This window comes from Theobroma cacao, chromosome 9 (genome assembly GCF_053813885.1).
Source record: "Theobroma cacao isolate CCN51 chromosome 9, ASM5381388v1, whole genome shotgun sequence".
Lineage (NCBI taxonomy): Eukaryota > Viridiplantae > Streptophyta > Magnoliopsida > Malvales > Malvaceae > Theobroma > Theobroma cacao.
In genome coordinates this window covers 48438738-48451332 of record NC_142647.1, presented here as the reverse complement: position 1 = coordinate 48451332, position 12595 = coordinate 48438738, and the positions used below count along the sequence as shown (strand labels likewise).

The following is a 12595-nucleotide window of genomic DNA, read 5'->3' as shown; positions in this document are numbered from 1 at the left end:
AGATTTTCATGTTTATGAAGTATTGTTTCAATGGAAAAAAAAGAAAAGAATCTAATATTTTTAAGTCTTAAGCTCGAGCTCCACCGTAAGTTGATTTTTCATCTATGTTAAAAACTATTTATATGTAATTATAATTTTTATTTATGCGAATATGTCACCAAAAATAATAGAATTTTGACCTAAATTTCCACCCTACATTGATTTGTTAATTTATTTATTTAGTTTGTCTTTTAGCTTATTCTACTCCATATAATAGTTACGTCATCTATATTAAACTTATTTAATTGTAATTATAATTTTTATTTATACAAATATATAAAAAAATCAAAGTTTTCATTTAAACTCCTACCATTTCAACCATCAAAGTTAAACTTAAGAATAGGAAATATGTAATTTCCACAATGATTACAAATTTCATGAATCTCGTTTTGTGTAAAAGAAAAATTGGTCGAAATCATTAGTAAAAATAATTAAATGCTTCTTATGATCCGTTCCAATAATTAAACGTTTTACTATTAATGAACTAATTTTTTTTTTTGAAAAGCAATGAACTAAATTTATTTCCACAAAGTTTTCAACAAAATCATCAATCAAACTTATTAGGTAATTTTAATAATTATGGCATTTTTTATCTATTTTACATTAATTATTCTTATCCTTATTCTCAATGTTTATTATAATATTTATAAAGAGATTATTTTTTTTTACGTTTATAATCATGATAATTTATTTTAAGCTGACTACGACAATTTTTATTTGTTTTACAACAAATATTATGTATTTTTAATATTTATTGACACATATTTACTTAAATTTTTAAAAATCTTATATTTTTAACATTATAAATTTATTTAATTGCATGAAACTATTTATTTTGAATAAGAATTCTTCATAATTAGTTTGAATGATACAAATCATTTTAAAATTGTTTATATAAAAAAATATTAAGGTTTTTCTATTTGATGATAAATGATATGACCTTAATTTAACTTATCTTTACTCTTTTACGTTAAGATTTTGAGAAAGCTAATTTCAACTTTCAAGTTTTTCTCACTTATTTACGTTGAACCATAATCAATTTATACTTATTGGTACATTGCATTACAATTACAATCATTTCAATTCATTTAAAGTTGATTACGACATTTGTTATTCATTTTATAGTAGATGTTACATATATATATTAAAGTTCTGGTTACCTAATTTCAAAGATATAATTGTTATAAATTTTTTATAAAAAAAACTAATATTTGGGTTTTATATTTTATGATAAATGATATGATTTTTTATCTTTTATTTTTATATATTTAAATTAAGATTTTATGAAATTTAATTTACTTAACATATAATCAAATTATATTTATTCTTATTTTTCATTGTGTTTAAAATAATTTATATTTTATTTTAAACTAATTATTATATTTTTTTGTCCATTTTATGTCAGATAAAACTACAAAATATAAAACTATCCGGCCCAGACCGAATTGGGCTTAGTTTTCATAGTTTTCCCGCGTATCAGTATCACCCACAACATCATTCCGGGCCACATCAGGCTCATTGGTCTGGACCGAATAAAAAAGGTTACGATCGCTTGTTTGAGCCGATCTCACGAATCCCAGTCGAAAACCGACCGCGAAAGCAACCAGATTTCGGGGCATAGCCGACATTTCAACTTTAAACCACGCGTCGCTCCATTATTGGACAGACCAACTTTTCTCTCTCCGTTGTCTCGCACGACCTCCATCATGATATTTAGCGGAGTGGAGCCGTCCAAAAAAAAAAGGTCTGAAATATTTCACTTCACGAAGAAAAAAAGAAGAAGAAAGGGAGCTGTCCTTTTATTATTATCTCAGTCTCTTTGAGAAAGCCCTCAATTCCTTCTTCCACCTCTTTAGATATTTTTGTCGCCCTAGATTTTCTCTCTGCAAGTTCTGCCTAAAATAGCCATGGTGAGATTTTCGTATTCATTTTCTTTTTGCTGTTATATTTTTTCCTTTTCATTTTAAGTCTTGGTCTTTGATCTTTGCTTCTTTGACTTGCTATGGAATTAAAATTTTTTTTTGGTTAATGTAGATCTGATTTGTTGTTATCTTGAACATAGATCTCTGTGTTTTCTGCTGATTAACTTAGTTTAATTTTTTTTTATTTTTTTTTAATTTTTTAGAAAAATTTTGATTGCTAGATTTGCATTTCCTTTATAATTTTTCATCCAATGGATGATTTTATAATAGAAATTTCGATTTTAATTGTTTGATCTCTTGCTTGCTGACTGCTGCGGTGTTGTCGTTTTGGATTGTAAATTCGTAATCAAATTTATGAATTTTATTTTAGATAAAAGAAAATGCCTCAGTTAATCTCCATGGATCTGCCATTGTGATTGCTTTGAGAATTTATGTTTGATTACTTGTATTAGTAAGGATTATAATATTTAATGAAGTGTTGATTGTTAAGCACCAGCTTCCTAATCCGTATGGCTTTCTCGACCTTTGGTTCAAAATGGGATTTCTTTGATCATTCTTCCATTGTCCATTTTGGATAGGTTATGATTTTGGATTTCGATTTTTTGTTTCTCATTATTTTTAAAACAGTTAGTTTATGTTTTTCCACAAGATGATATGCATCACCGCAGAAGCCTGTCTCTTTTATGACCCATGGCATGTCATCTCAACTACCTTTATTATTGTCGTTGTTGCTTGACTTTATCACAAACAGTCTCATTGGCATTCATCTCTCAGAGTGGCCCCAGTTAGTTAATACTCTAAAGATTGGAATATTGCATTTAGGCCAGTTAAATGTGAAGAATTTTCAAGTGATTTCAAGTTTACAGTTCATTGCCAGTTAGTTAATACTCTTAAGGTTGGAATATTGCATTTAGGCCAGTTAAATGTGAAGAATTTTCAGGTGATTTCAAGTTTACAGTTCATTGTTGAAACAGTGGAAAATAACTGGGATGGATCAATGTGGTTGTCCTGTTTGGTTAGTCATTGTGGGTTGGTTGAGGAAGCTGGGCTCTCATTTTAAAGAGTGTGAGAATGACAGTAATTGGTTTGAGTCATTGTTCTGCCCTTCCCTTCTTTTCTAAATGGGAGAGAACTCAAAGACATGTCATTTCTTAACTAGCCCATTTATGATTTCATTTCTTGGGAATGCTTGCCAAGGGTAAAAAAAGGTGCTTAGAAAAAGCTGATGGATTAGTTGGTCTTATATAATTTGAAGGGGTTTTTAATGTGAGAAAGCTTATGTATTCTACCCCATACTATTACAGGCTAACGCAGCTTCTGGTATGGCTGTGCATGATGACTGCAAGCTGAAGTTTCTAGAGTTAAAGGCTAAAAGAACTTACCGCTTCATAGTATTCAAGATTGAGGAGAAACAAAAGCAGGTTGTTGTGGAAAAGCTTGGTGAGCCAACCCAAAGCTACGAGGATTTCACTGCAAGCCTCCCTGCTGATGAGTGTCGATATGCTGTATATGATTTTGACTTTGTGACTGCTGAGAATTGCCAGAAAAGCAGGATTTTCTTCATTGCATGGTATTATTATATGTTTAAAACTGGTCGGGTTTTACTGTTATTCCAAAGCCTGTACGTTTTAACTATTGATGTTTATGTTTTCTTACTGTTTGTATGAAGGTCTCCTGACACATCAAGGGTGAGAAGCAAGATGATTTATGCAAGCTCCAAGGACAGGTTCAAGAGAGAGTTGGATGGTATTCAAGTAGAGCTGCAAGCAACTGATCCCACTGAGATGGGACTTGATGTTATAAGAAGCCGTGCCAGCTAAATGGATCTATGAAATCTCCAAGAGGCAGGAATGGAGATAATCAAATGCTTTCTGCTTTTGCTTTAAGTGAAATGTTAATAGGTTGTGGGGGCGCAGGTATCGACCTGACTGAATTATGCTATTGGTTTGTTGCTCAAGTTTTTATATTAAAGTCATTGTCTAGAACAAGTTTTAGTGATTTCCATTTATATCTTATAATTTGTTATGCGTGGAGGTTATATGACGAGAGTCTTACAGTTGAGTCGTTAAACGAAAGTGTATCTTCTTCAGGGGGGATGGTACACGCTCCTTTGAGGTTTGTTCATGCAACTTTAAAAAAATGGATGTTTGGTTACTCACATAACAGGGTGGTGCCCTTACAGATTAACATGGTGGCTTGCATTATTTGATTTTATTTGGTATGCAATATATCTGAAACTGTTCCTTCATGGCAACCTGAACAAGAACGCTTGCTAGTTGCTGGATTTAATGTGACATGCGTATAAAATATTAATGAAGTTGGTCATATATTTTTTGTAATGGGACCGTTTCTGATTTCCACAATCTGTTGTATTCTTTGAATTTAATTTGAAGTATAAGTTAAGGGATGTGTGACTATTGCAAGACTTCTGAGCTCATATTAGTAACCTGTTCAGCAATCATGGCTACGGTTTTTAAACTGGAGGGCCAAAGCATCAGGCTTTCCGGCCAAGAGTCTGCTGTGAATTTATTGAAGTTCTCACCTGTTTCATCACCATTTTACATCATGGTAATGAAATGAAATACGTATATGTCAAGAAATCGATACAATGTTCATGTATTTTTTTAATATATCTGACATGAGATTTTATGACACATGCCCATTCTTGTGTTTTGGTAACATATGCACGTTCTTGTGTTTTGGTTGGAGTTGAAGAGTATATTGCATCTTTAACAAGATGCTGACATCTACAGCCAATAAAGCAACTGGTCTGCGAGGTACCAAGAAGTAGAAAGCATAGAGTTGCAGATTCACTTTCCCACAAAGTGGCCCTGTTGAATCAAACTATTGCCAGTGGAAGTTATCAACCAATAAGCAAGGGAGGCCCTTGTTGAGCTTATTACAACTTACATTTGATCTAATGAATGGTAAGGCTTCAGTAAACTTTTTCGCCATCCTTACAGGCGTATGCTACATCCTCTTACTTTACAACTTTATGGTAATATACAGGAAGACTATCCAAAGAATACTGTCTTCTTTTTGGCAGTGGAGTGGATGAACCTGTCATTTCCTGAGGAAGTCGATTAAGCTTAAACCATCATTCATTTTGGTCGAGAATTTTAATGATATCATCTCTTAAGGCCAGCCCCTTAACAACAGGTCTTTGGAACTCTGTTCAGTTTCCTGTCAAAAAATTTGTATCACAAAAAAACGTTTTTCAAACATGCTTACTATCCATCATTGTTCATACAAGAATTCTTCAAACGAGTTCCATGAACAAGAGTATCATATGTAATCTGATTTGGCTTAACACCTCTTCTCAACATGTCATCACGCAATGCAAAAGCCTTTTTCAGTTCTCCAGCAACACAACAACCGTGTATCAAAAAATTATATGCCAGTGTATCAGGCTTTATACTCTTATTTAGCATAGAGCCCCACAGCTGAATAGCTTCCTGTAAACTACCCCTTCTACAGTGCTCATAAATTATAGTTGAATAAGTAATACAGTCTGGGAAAATACCATTGTCAGTCATTCCAACTAAAAGCTCCATGGCCTCCTGAAGTCTACCCAATTTACAAAAGCCACGGATAAGTATATTGTATGTGACTGTGTTAGCTAAAACCCCTTTAACAATTGCATTGTGAAGCTCTACAGCTTTCACCATATTTCCTTCCTTAGTGAGACGATCAACGAAACAACCATAGGTTGTCTGATTTGGAAGCAAATTACTGACCAGCATTTCTTTACAAAGAAGCTCAGCTTTATCCAAGAACCCTGCCTTACATAAGCCATTTATCAGAGCAGTATATGTCACAACATTTGGAATGCATCCTTCACCAACCATAATATCCCAAAGCCCAAAAGCCTCCCTAAGATTTCCTGCTTTACCATGCACATCAATCATGCTCGTATATATCACATTGTCAGGGCTCAATCCTTGATCATCCATCTCCTTTAAAAGACCAAATAACTTTTGCGTGTCATGCTGTCTTAGAGTTCCATCAATAAGTACACCATAACACACAAGATCCATGTCAATGCCTCGTGCAACCATGTCACGACATGCACTCAACGCATCCTCTAATTTTCCTTCCTTGCAATAACCATGTAAGAGTGCACTATAGCACATCTCATTCAACTTATGATGATCTCTGTGAAGGCCATCCATGAACTCTTTGGCTTCCGACACTCTACCAGTAGCACAAAGACCACTTATTAAAGGCCTATAAGTATATGTGTCAGGCACAAGACCTCTCTCTACCATTTCGTCAAGCAATTCAAAGGCCTTTACCATGTTACCATCCCTGCAACGCCCCTCAATCAGAACATTATATGTCACTTCATTTGGCACAATGTTTCTCTCTACCATTTGACCAAACAATCTAATTGCCTCAGCCATCATATTTGCTCGACAAAGGCCAGATATAAGGGCGGTATATGTGTAAGTGTTTGGTGCAATTCCCTTCCCTGTCATCTCATGATAGAGCCTAAATGCCTTATGCAATTTCCCTTCATTACAATATCCACTTAATAATGATGTATAAGTTATCACTGTTGGCTGCAATCCTTTGTTAATCATCTCACTGAGAAAAGACTCTGCTAAACTCAAATTTCCTACCTTGCAATGCCCACTGATCAAAGAATTGTAGGGATAGACTGTTACTTTTATGCCTGCCACCATCATTTTACCGAGAAAACTAAGTGCAATATCCATTTTCCCTCTTCTACAAAATGAATCAATCAAAATAGAATAAGTAACATCATTTGGATTTAAACCCTTGCTTTCCATTTCATTGAAAAGCAACTCTGCTTCATCAAATTTCCCATCTCTGCACAATGAATTAATCAATGCATTGTAAACAAACAAATTAGGTGCTACCCCAAGTTCCCCCACTTTCTTTATTAAACCAAAGGCATTCTCAATCTTCCCCTTCCTCCTCAACCCATCAACTAGACTTGAAACTACAGCTTCACTGGGAAGAAAACCCAACTCCATCATTTCCTTCATCAACTCCAAAGCAACATCAAATGCTTCCACTCTGCATAAGCCAAGAACTAATGTACGATACGTGACAACATCTGCTCTCAACCCCCTTTGAACCAAACCATTCTTAATCTCAACCGCCTCCCACGCCCTCTGACTCTTACAAAGCCCATGAATAAACACATTGTAAACAACCACATTCAACTCACTCCCATTCGACTCCATTTGACAAACCATTTCCTTAGCTCTAACAAAATCCTTCAATTCACACAAACTACGAATCACCACTGTGTTTATAAAAATATCAGGCCTAATTCCGGCTTTAAGAATCTCATCAAACACTTCCAAAACAACACCAAATTGCCTTATTTTTGCTAAATCGTTTAAAAGAGCACTTAAAGTCCTAATTTCAGGAAATAAATAACAATCAAACTTCCTCATTAACCTAAATATCATTAAACCATCAAAAGCTCTCTTATTTTGCACATAATTTTGAATCAACAAATCAAAACCCGAACTCGAATGAAACTTACATTTCTCATAAGCCTTCGAAAGAGCTTCAAAAACCTCAATTGGGCTCAACCCACGAAGCAAAAGCGTTTGTAAAAGCGAGGAGGCGGGCCAGAAGAGATTGACGTTAACTAAAGCGTGAATCAATACGCAAAACGACGCCGTTGAATGGTGGAAGTTTCTGTGGAGTCCAAGGAAGTTAAAGAACCTTAAAGCTAACCTCGGGTCGTCCAACGTTTGGATCAACACTTCCTCGACGTGCTGAGGCTTTAGGAAAACCGTGTCGTTTAATGCGATCTTCCAGCTTTGTCTTCCTCGTACAATGAGTTTGAGGTTGGAAATGATCTGGGTGTCTTTTTTTTTGTCGTCATTATCTTGAGTGGAGAATTTGGATGTAGAAGAAAATATCTGTTTCGGGAAAAAGTGAGGGGTTGTGAGAGGCCGAGGAGAGCGGGTTAGCCTCATTTTCGGGATTAAATGGGAGGTTTTTTTCTAGATTTGAAGCATGGGTCTCGGGGGGCTTGCAGGGATGGGAGCTTTCATCAGCGTATGAGAGTTCCAGGGCAGAGCTTGCTGAGACTGTGAACGGGTCAACCCCGAGAGAACAAAGATACGCGTGTTGGGCTAGTGGGGTTTTCAGTCCGATTGGTTGAGCCTTCATGAACGCCCACGCAAAGATATGCAAGTCTGGCCGACTTCATGTCGGGCTTAGACAAACAATTTAGAACCCAAGCCGAGTCTGCTCTAAGTCCAACTATGTGACTACTAGTTTCAATTTTTCTAGTATAAATTACTTTTACCAATAGCACCACACACATTAACGATCTATCAAGTATTATGCTCGGAATTGTAACACCATAGGTTAAGAAAATCAAGTATTATACTTGAAATACTAGAATCACAGATCAAATATTATATCAAGCATTATGTCGGAATTATAGCACCACATACTAAAATTTTTAATTATCCATACAAAATGAAAAATTGTTTTCTCATTTTATTTATTTAATTTTTTGAGAGAATTATTTATTTAAAATTTGAATTAGGAATTTTCAAACTCTAATAAAATACTTTTTTGAATATAATATTTTTTTGCTACATATGATGGATTTGAATTTTTAACCTTTTTACCCCTAAAAAAAAGGATAACAATGGCTTAGAGGTAACGTACTTTATGCTTGGAATAATTAATGAATATGTTGTAGTCATATTGATTAATTAATCCCTTTTCACATATAATTGATTACATAATGAACAAGATTTAAGAAGACAATATACAACAAAATCATTATAAAAATATATTATTCATAAACAATGCTGTTAATTATGGTAATTACATTGTTACATTTTCTTGGTTACAATAATTGATTCCTTGTTATGAGCATTTGCTTGACAAGTGGTGAAATTTGAAGAATTTATTGTTATTATTATTATTATTATACATTTATGTTTTAACTTGTAAAAAAATTTATATATGTGTATATATATATACATACATGTTTCAATCTAGTCAAAGATTAATATATGTATACAAATATAATTCATAAAGACAAAGAAAATAATAATTACTAGATCATATATGAATCTATGCATTGTGATTTAAATTAATTCCATATAACATGAGCAAATTCCATATATGTATCTATCTCGTTGTGATTTAAAAATTTTGTATATGAATTCGTCATTTCTAATGAAGAAAGACATTTCAATTAAATTAATTAACGTAATTAGAATTTTAAAAGTTGGTACTATTACTTCGTGCATGCGTAAATAAAAATTTTATTAAAATATTTATAAATATATATATATATATTAATACTGATAAAATATTAATAAAAAATAAGTTATAGATATTTTATTTGAATTTTCAATTGAGCCCAATGTTTATGTTGTTAGTGTCATGTTAGTGAAATATTAACGAATATGATATATTCCTCTTACTAGGTGAACATTTATCAACACATTGATATCAATATGCTTTTGAGTACTAATCTCAAATTCTCATTATTATCTCAGTAATCAGTATTAGAATGACATACATTTTAATAATCTCTGTAATAAAAGGAACTTTACAATATATAAAATAATATGAGTTATTTTTCTCGTAATATCTAATAAGTACGAGATAAATTTGTTTTATGAATTGAGTATCAAGAAATGTGTCAATTATCACATAACATAATTTTAATAAACATTTGAAAATAAAAAATAAAAAATCACAACCCCCTGGTTTGAAATAAGCATGGGAATGTGACTGTGAGATGAATAATGAATAATGGAAACAAAATTTGTTATTCCTCATCCAATCTAATTAATTTATTGAATATAAAAATGAATTTTGAATTGCCTTTTTTTTTTTCTCAAATGAATTGCCATTATTAAATGAACATTTTTAAGAGGGGCAGGCGTCAATGCATAATTATATATTCAATACTAATTAATCTATAATTATATTTACATAAATAATAATATATACTTAATTTTGATTATTAATATATTATCTCTCTTCTTGCATATTATATAGAGATTATATGACTATATAAAGGGCAATAAATGAATGGAACAAGATAACAACAATGAAAATAATCTAGTATACGTGGCATGGTTCATAAGTTAGATTAATTATTAAGATGTTTTTGGAGAATTTAACTTGATAGCTTTTATATAAAAATTATTAAAAAGTAATTCTTTTAACAGTTTATCGAAGTATGGGTATAGTTTATATATAAGAGCTTTGATAATTTATCAAAGACAAATCAAAAACTCCTTTGAGTTGGTTGTAAGATGCTTATCTTTACACTCTTTCAAATACTTTTTATTTTACTCGGCTCTTTCCACTTTCTTTTCTAACACACTTTTTTTTATATATTTTTTTTAAATTTAATCCATCATTGTCTACTATAATAAATCTCGTTTGATTGGATTGGATTGTATATTTTAATTTATAAAAAAATTACAAAATCGTATTAAAGAATTAATTAATTGCTTTTAATTTCAAATAAAAAGTTTAAGATCAGCGTAAGTTTAATTGTAGCATGTTTATAAATGATAAAATTTATTTGATTGAAATGCAATTTTCCAATATCGATGGACGACAATTTAAAATTGATTCTTCACTTGGGCGGGCAGCGAAAAGCGTCTCGAAATGCTAAACGGATCACCCGCGCACAATCCTAGCTCATCAATCCAAAGCAGCATAATTCCTACGAATGATAAATCGCCACGTCTATATCCACTTCCCACGTAAACTATCCTTCACGCATCTTTTCAAGCCGTCGATCTAAATTCCTCATCCAAAGGTCAGAAAACTCCACATTAGCAATCCGCGTCTCTCGAAATCCTCCAATCAAACTCTCCGTTTCCCCTCTATAAATGTCAAACCCCAAATTCCTCATTTCCCAACTCGCAATCAGACGCCGAAAAGGAACCAAAATTTCCAACCTTCTTTGCTCAAAGCTTTCGTTGTTTTCCAAAAAGAAAAGGAAGCGAAATTCTTAATGGCGCCAAAAGCTGAGAAGAAGCCGGCCGAGAAGAAGCCAGCTGAGAAGCCATCGGAGGAGAAGAAGACCACCGTTGGCGAGAAAGCCCCTGCTGAGAAGAAACCAAAGGCCGGGAAGAAGCTTCTTAAGGAAGGCGCAGCAGCCGGAGACAAGAAGAAGAAGAGAGCCAAGAAAAGCGTTGAGACCTACAAGATCTACATCTTCAAGGTGCTCAAGCAAGTCCACCCAGATATCGGGATCTCAAGCAAGGCCATGGGAATCATGAACAGTTTCATCAATGATATCTTCGAGAAGCTTGCTCAAGAGGCTTCTAGACTCGCAAGGTACAACAAGAAGCCCACCATTACATCCAGGGAAATCCAGACTGCTGTTAGACTTGTACTTCCTGGAGAGCTTGCCAAACACGCTGTCTCTGAAGGCACTAAGGCGGTGACCAAGTTTACTAGCTCTTGAATTTTTGAGGGTGAAAATGTTAGGGTTTCTGTAATTGGGGGATTTTGTGAATTTGGTGCAATTTGGGAATTTAGGGTTAGGGTCTTATGGTAGTGTTATTTGATGTTTGCTCTTTATAAATTTTAGTTGGTTAATGTAGTTTTGATGGATGTAAGTACTTTGGACTGATGGGTTTAAAATGTTTGAAATGAAATGCTTCTTTTTGTTCCATAAATCAGCTTTGTTCAATTTTAAATTTATTTTAATTAATTATTACAATTGTTAGTAATTGATGCCGAAGGGAAATTGTTTTTGTTTCCGTTTGTAGCTTGAGAAGCATGTCATTTGGAGAGCCATGGCGGTTTTGGCTATTCGTTGTGCCGTGATTTCAGTCAATGCCTTGGAATCCTTTCCTGAAATAGCAATGCAGGTATGCTACTAGGTGAGTGGACATAGTTATGTTGAAATTAAGCTTGGGTTTTGCTAATTCTTTTGATAACTATACTGTCCTCTCCCTTTTGTTTTTCATCGTTTTTCCCTCTGTTTTTCTCTGTTTATCCTTTTTACTCCCATCCTATCCCATTTCGTTGATCCCGTGACTTTCCCACATCACCTATTGAGCAAATTGCTTAATGGATTTGGTTAATTGCTTTAGTTGACAAGGTAGTTTGTCTTCAAGATAGAGTTGGTTCATATATTTTCTTCTGAAATTCATTCTATGTTACCCTCATCTTTTGTCACATTCTAATAAGATTAATATGGTTTTTGTATTAAAGCTTTGCTTGGTATGAGAGGTGATCAAGTAGGGAGATAGAAGAGATAAGAAACATGTGAGGAACTGAAAAATCTTTTCTTTCCTTTATGGCTGATAGCAAGAATAGAGCAGGGAAAAGAAAGGAAAAACTGTTTACATCTTTTTTTTTTCTTTATTTATCATCCATTTTTTACTATAAGATGAGATGGAAAAGAGTGAAACATGAATAATATGGAATGTTTATATATACTTGTTTGAAACATGAATAATATGGAATGTTTATATATACTTGTTTATCTCCACCTATTATTTGCCTTGTGGTCTCGTTCAGAGTGGTGGAGCAATTCCAAACCTTGTTATACACTGTAACTTTTTCTTAGCTGAGCATTGGCTGCCAGCCAAATTGATGGTGCCTTTCATCATTATATGTTAAAATGTGCACTCTTGTTG

The 12595-nt window shown here is 33.3% G+C and overlaps 3 protein-coding genes across 3 annotated transcripts; 2 read left to right on the top strand and 1 right to left on the bottom strand.

The window, feature by feature from the left end:
• Positions 1-1770: 1770 nt before the first annotated feature.
• Positions 1771-4124, top strand: LOC18590739 (actin-depolymerizing factor 2). The gene is made up of 3 exons (XM_007016434.3): positions 1771-1949; positions 3266-3531; positions 3631-4124. Exons 1-3 carry the CDS (start codon positions 1947-1949, stop codon positions 3779-3781), a joined length of 420 nt encoding a protein of 139 aa, XP_007016496.1. The 5' UTR covers positions 1771-1946; the 3' UTR covers positions 3782-4124.
• Positions 4125-4455: 331 nt separating this feature from the next.
• On the bottom strand, positions 4456-8089 carry LOC18590738 (Pentatricopeptide repeat (PPR) superfamily protein). Its single transcript, XM_007016433.3, has one exon. It carries the CDS (start codon positions 7922-7924, stop codon positions 5192-5194), a length of 2733 nt encoding a protein of 910 aa, XP_007016495.2. The 5' UTR covers positions 7925-8089; the 3' UTR covers positions 4456-5191.
• Positions 8090-10861: 2772 nt separating this feature from the next.
• Positions 10862-11626, top strand: HTB4 (Histone superfamily protein). Its single transcript, XM_007016432.3, has one exon. It carries the CDS (start codon positions 10957-10959, stop codon positions 11410-11412), a length of 456 nt encoding a protein of 151 aa, XP_007016494.2. The 5' UTR covers positions 10862-10956; the 3' UTR covers positions 11413-11626.
• The last annotated feature ends 969 nt before the right edge of the window (positions 11627-12595 follow it).

Bases quoted from the DNA above. Each gene is read 5' to 3' on its own strand.
- LOC18590738 (XM_007016433.3), bottom strand. From the start codon at position 7,924: ATGAGGCTAACCCGCTCTCCTCGGCCTCTCACAACCCCTCACTTTTTC.
- LOC18590739 (XM_007016434.3), top strand. The intron at 3,532-3,630 runs GTATTATTATAT...GTTTGTATGAAG, and splicing joins AGGATTTTCTTCATTGCATG to GTCTCCTGACACATCAAGGG.
- HTB4 (XM_007016432.3), top strand. From the start codon at position 10,957: ATGGCGCCAAAAGCTGAGAAGAAGCCGGCCGAGAAGAAGCCAGCTGAG.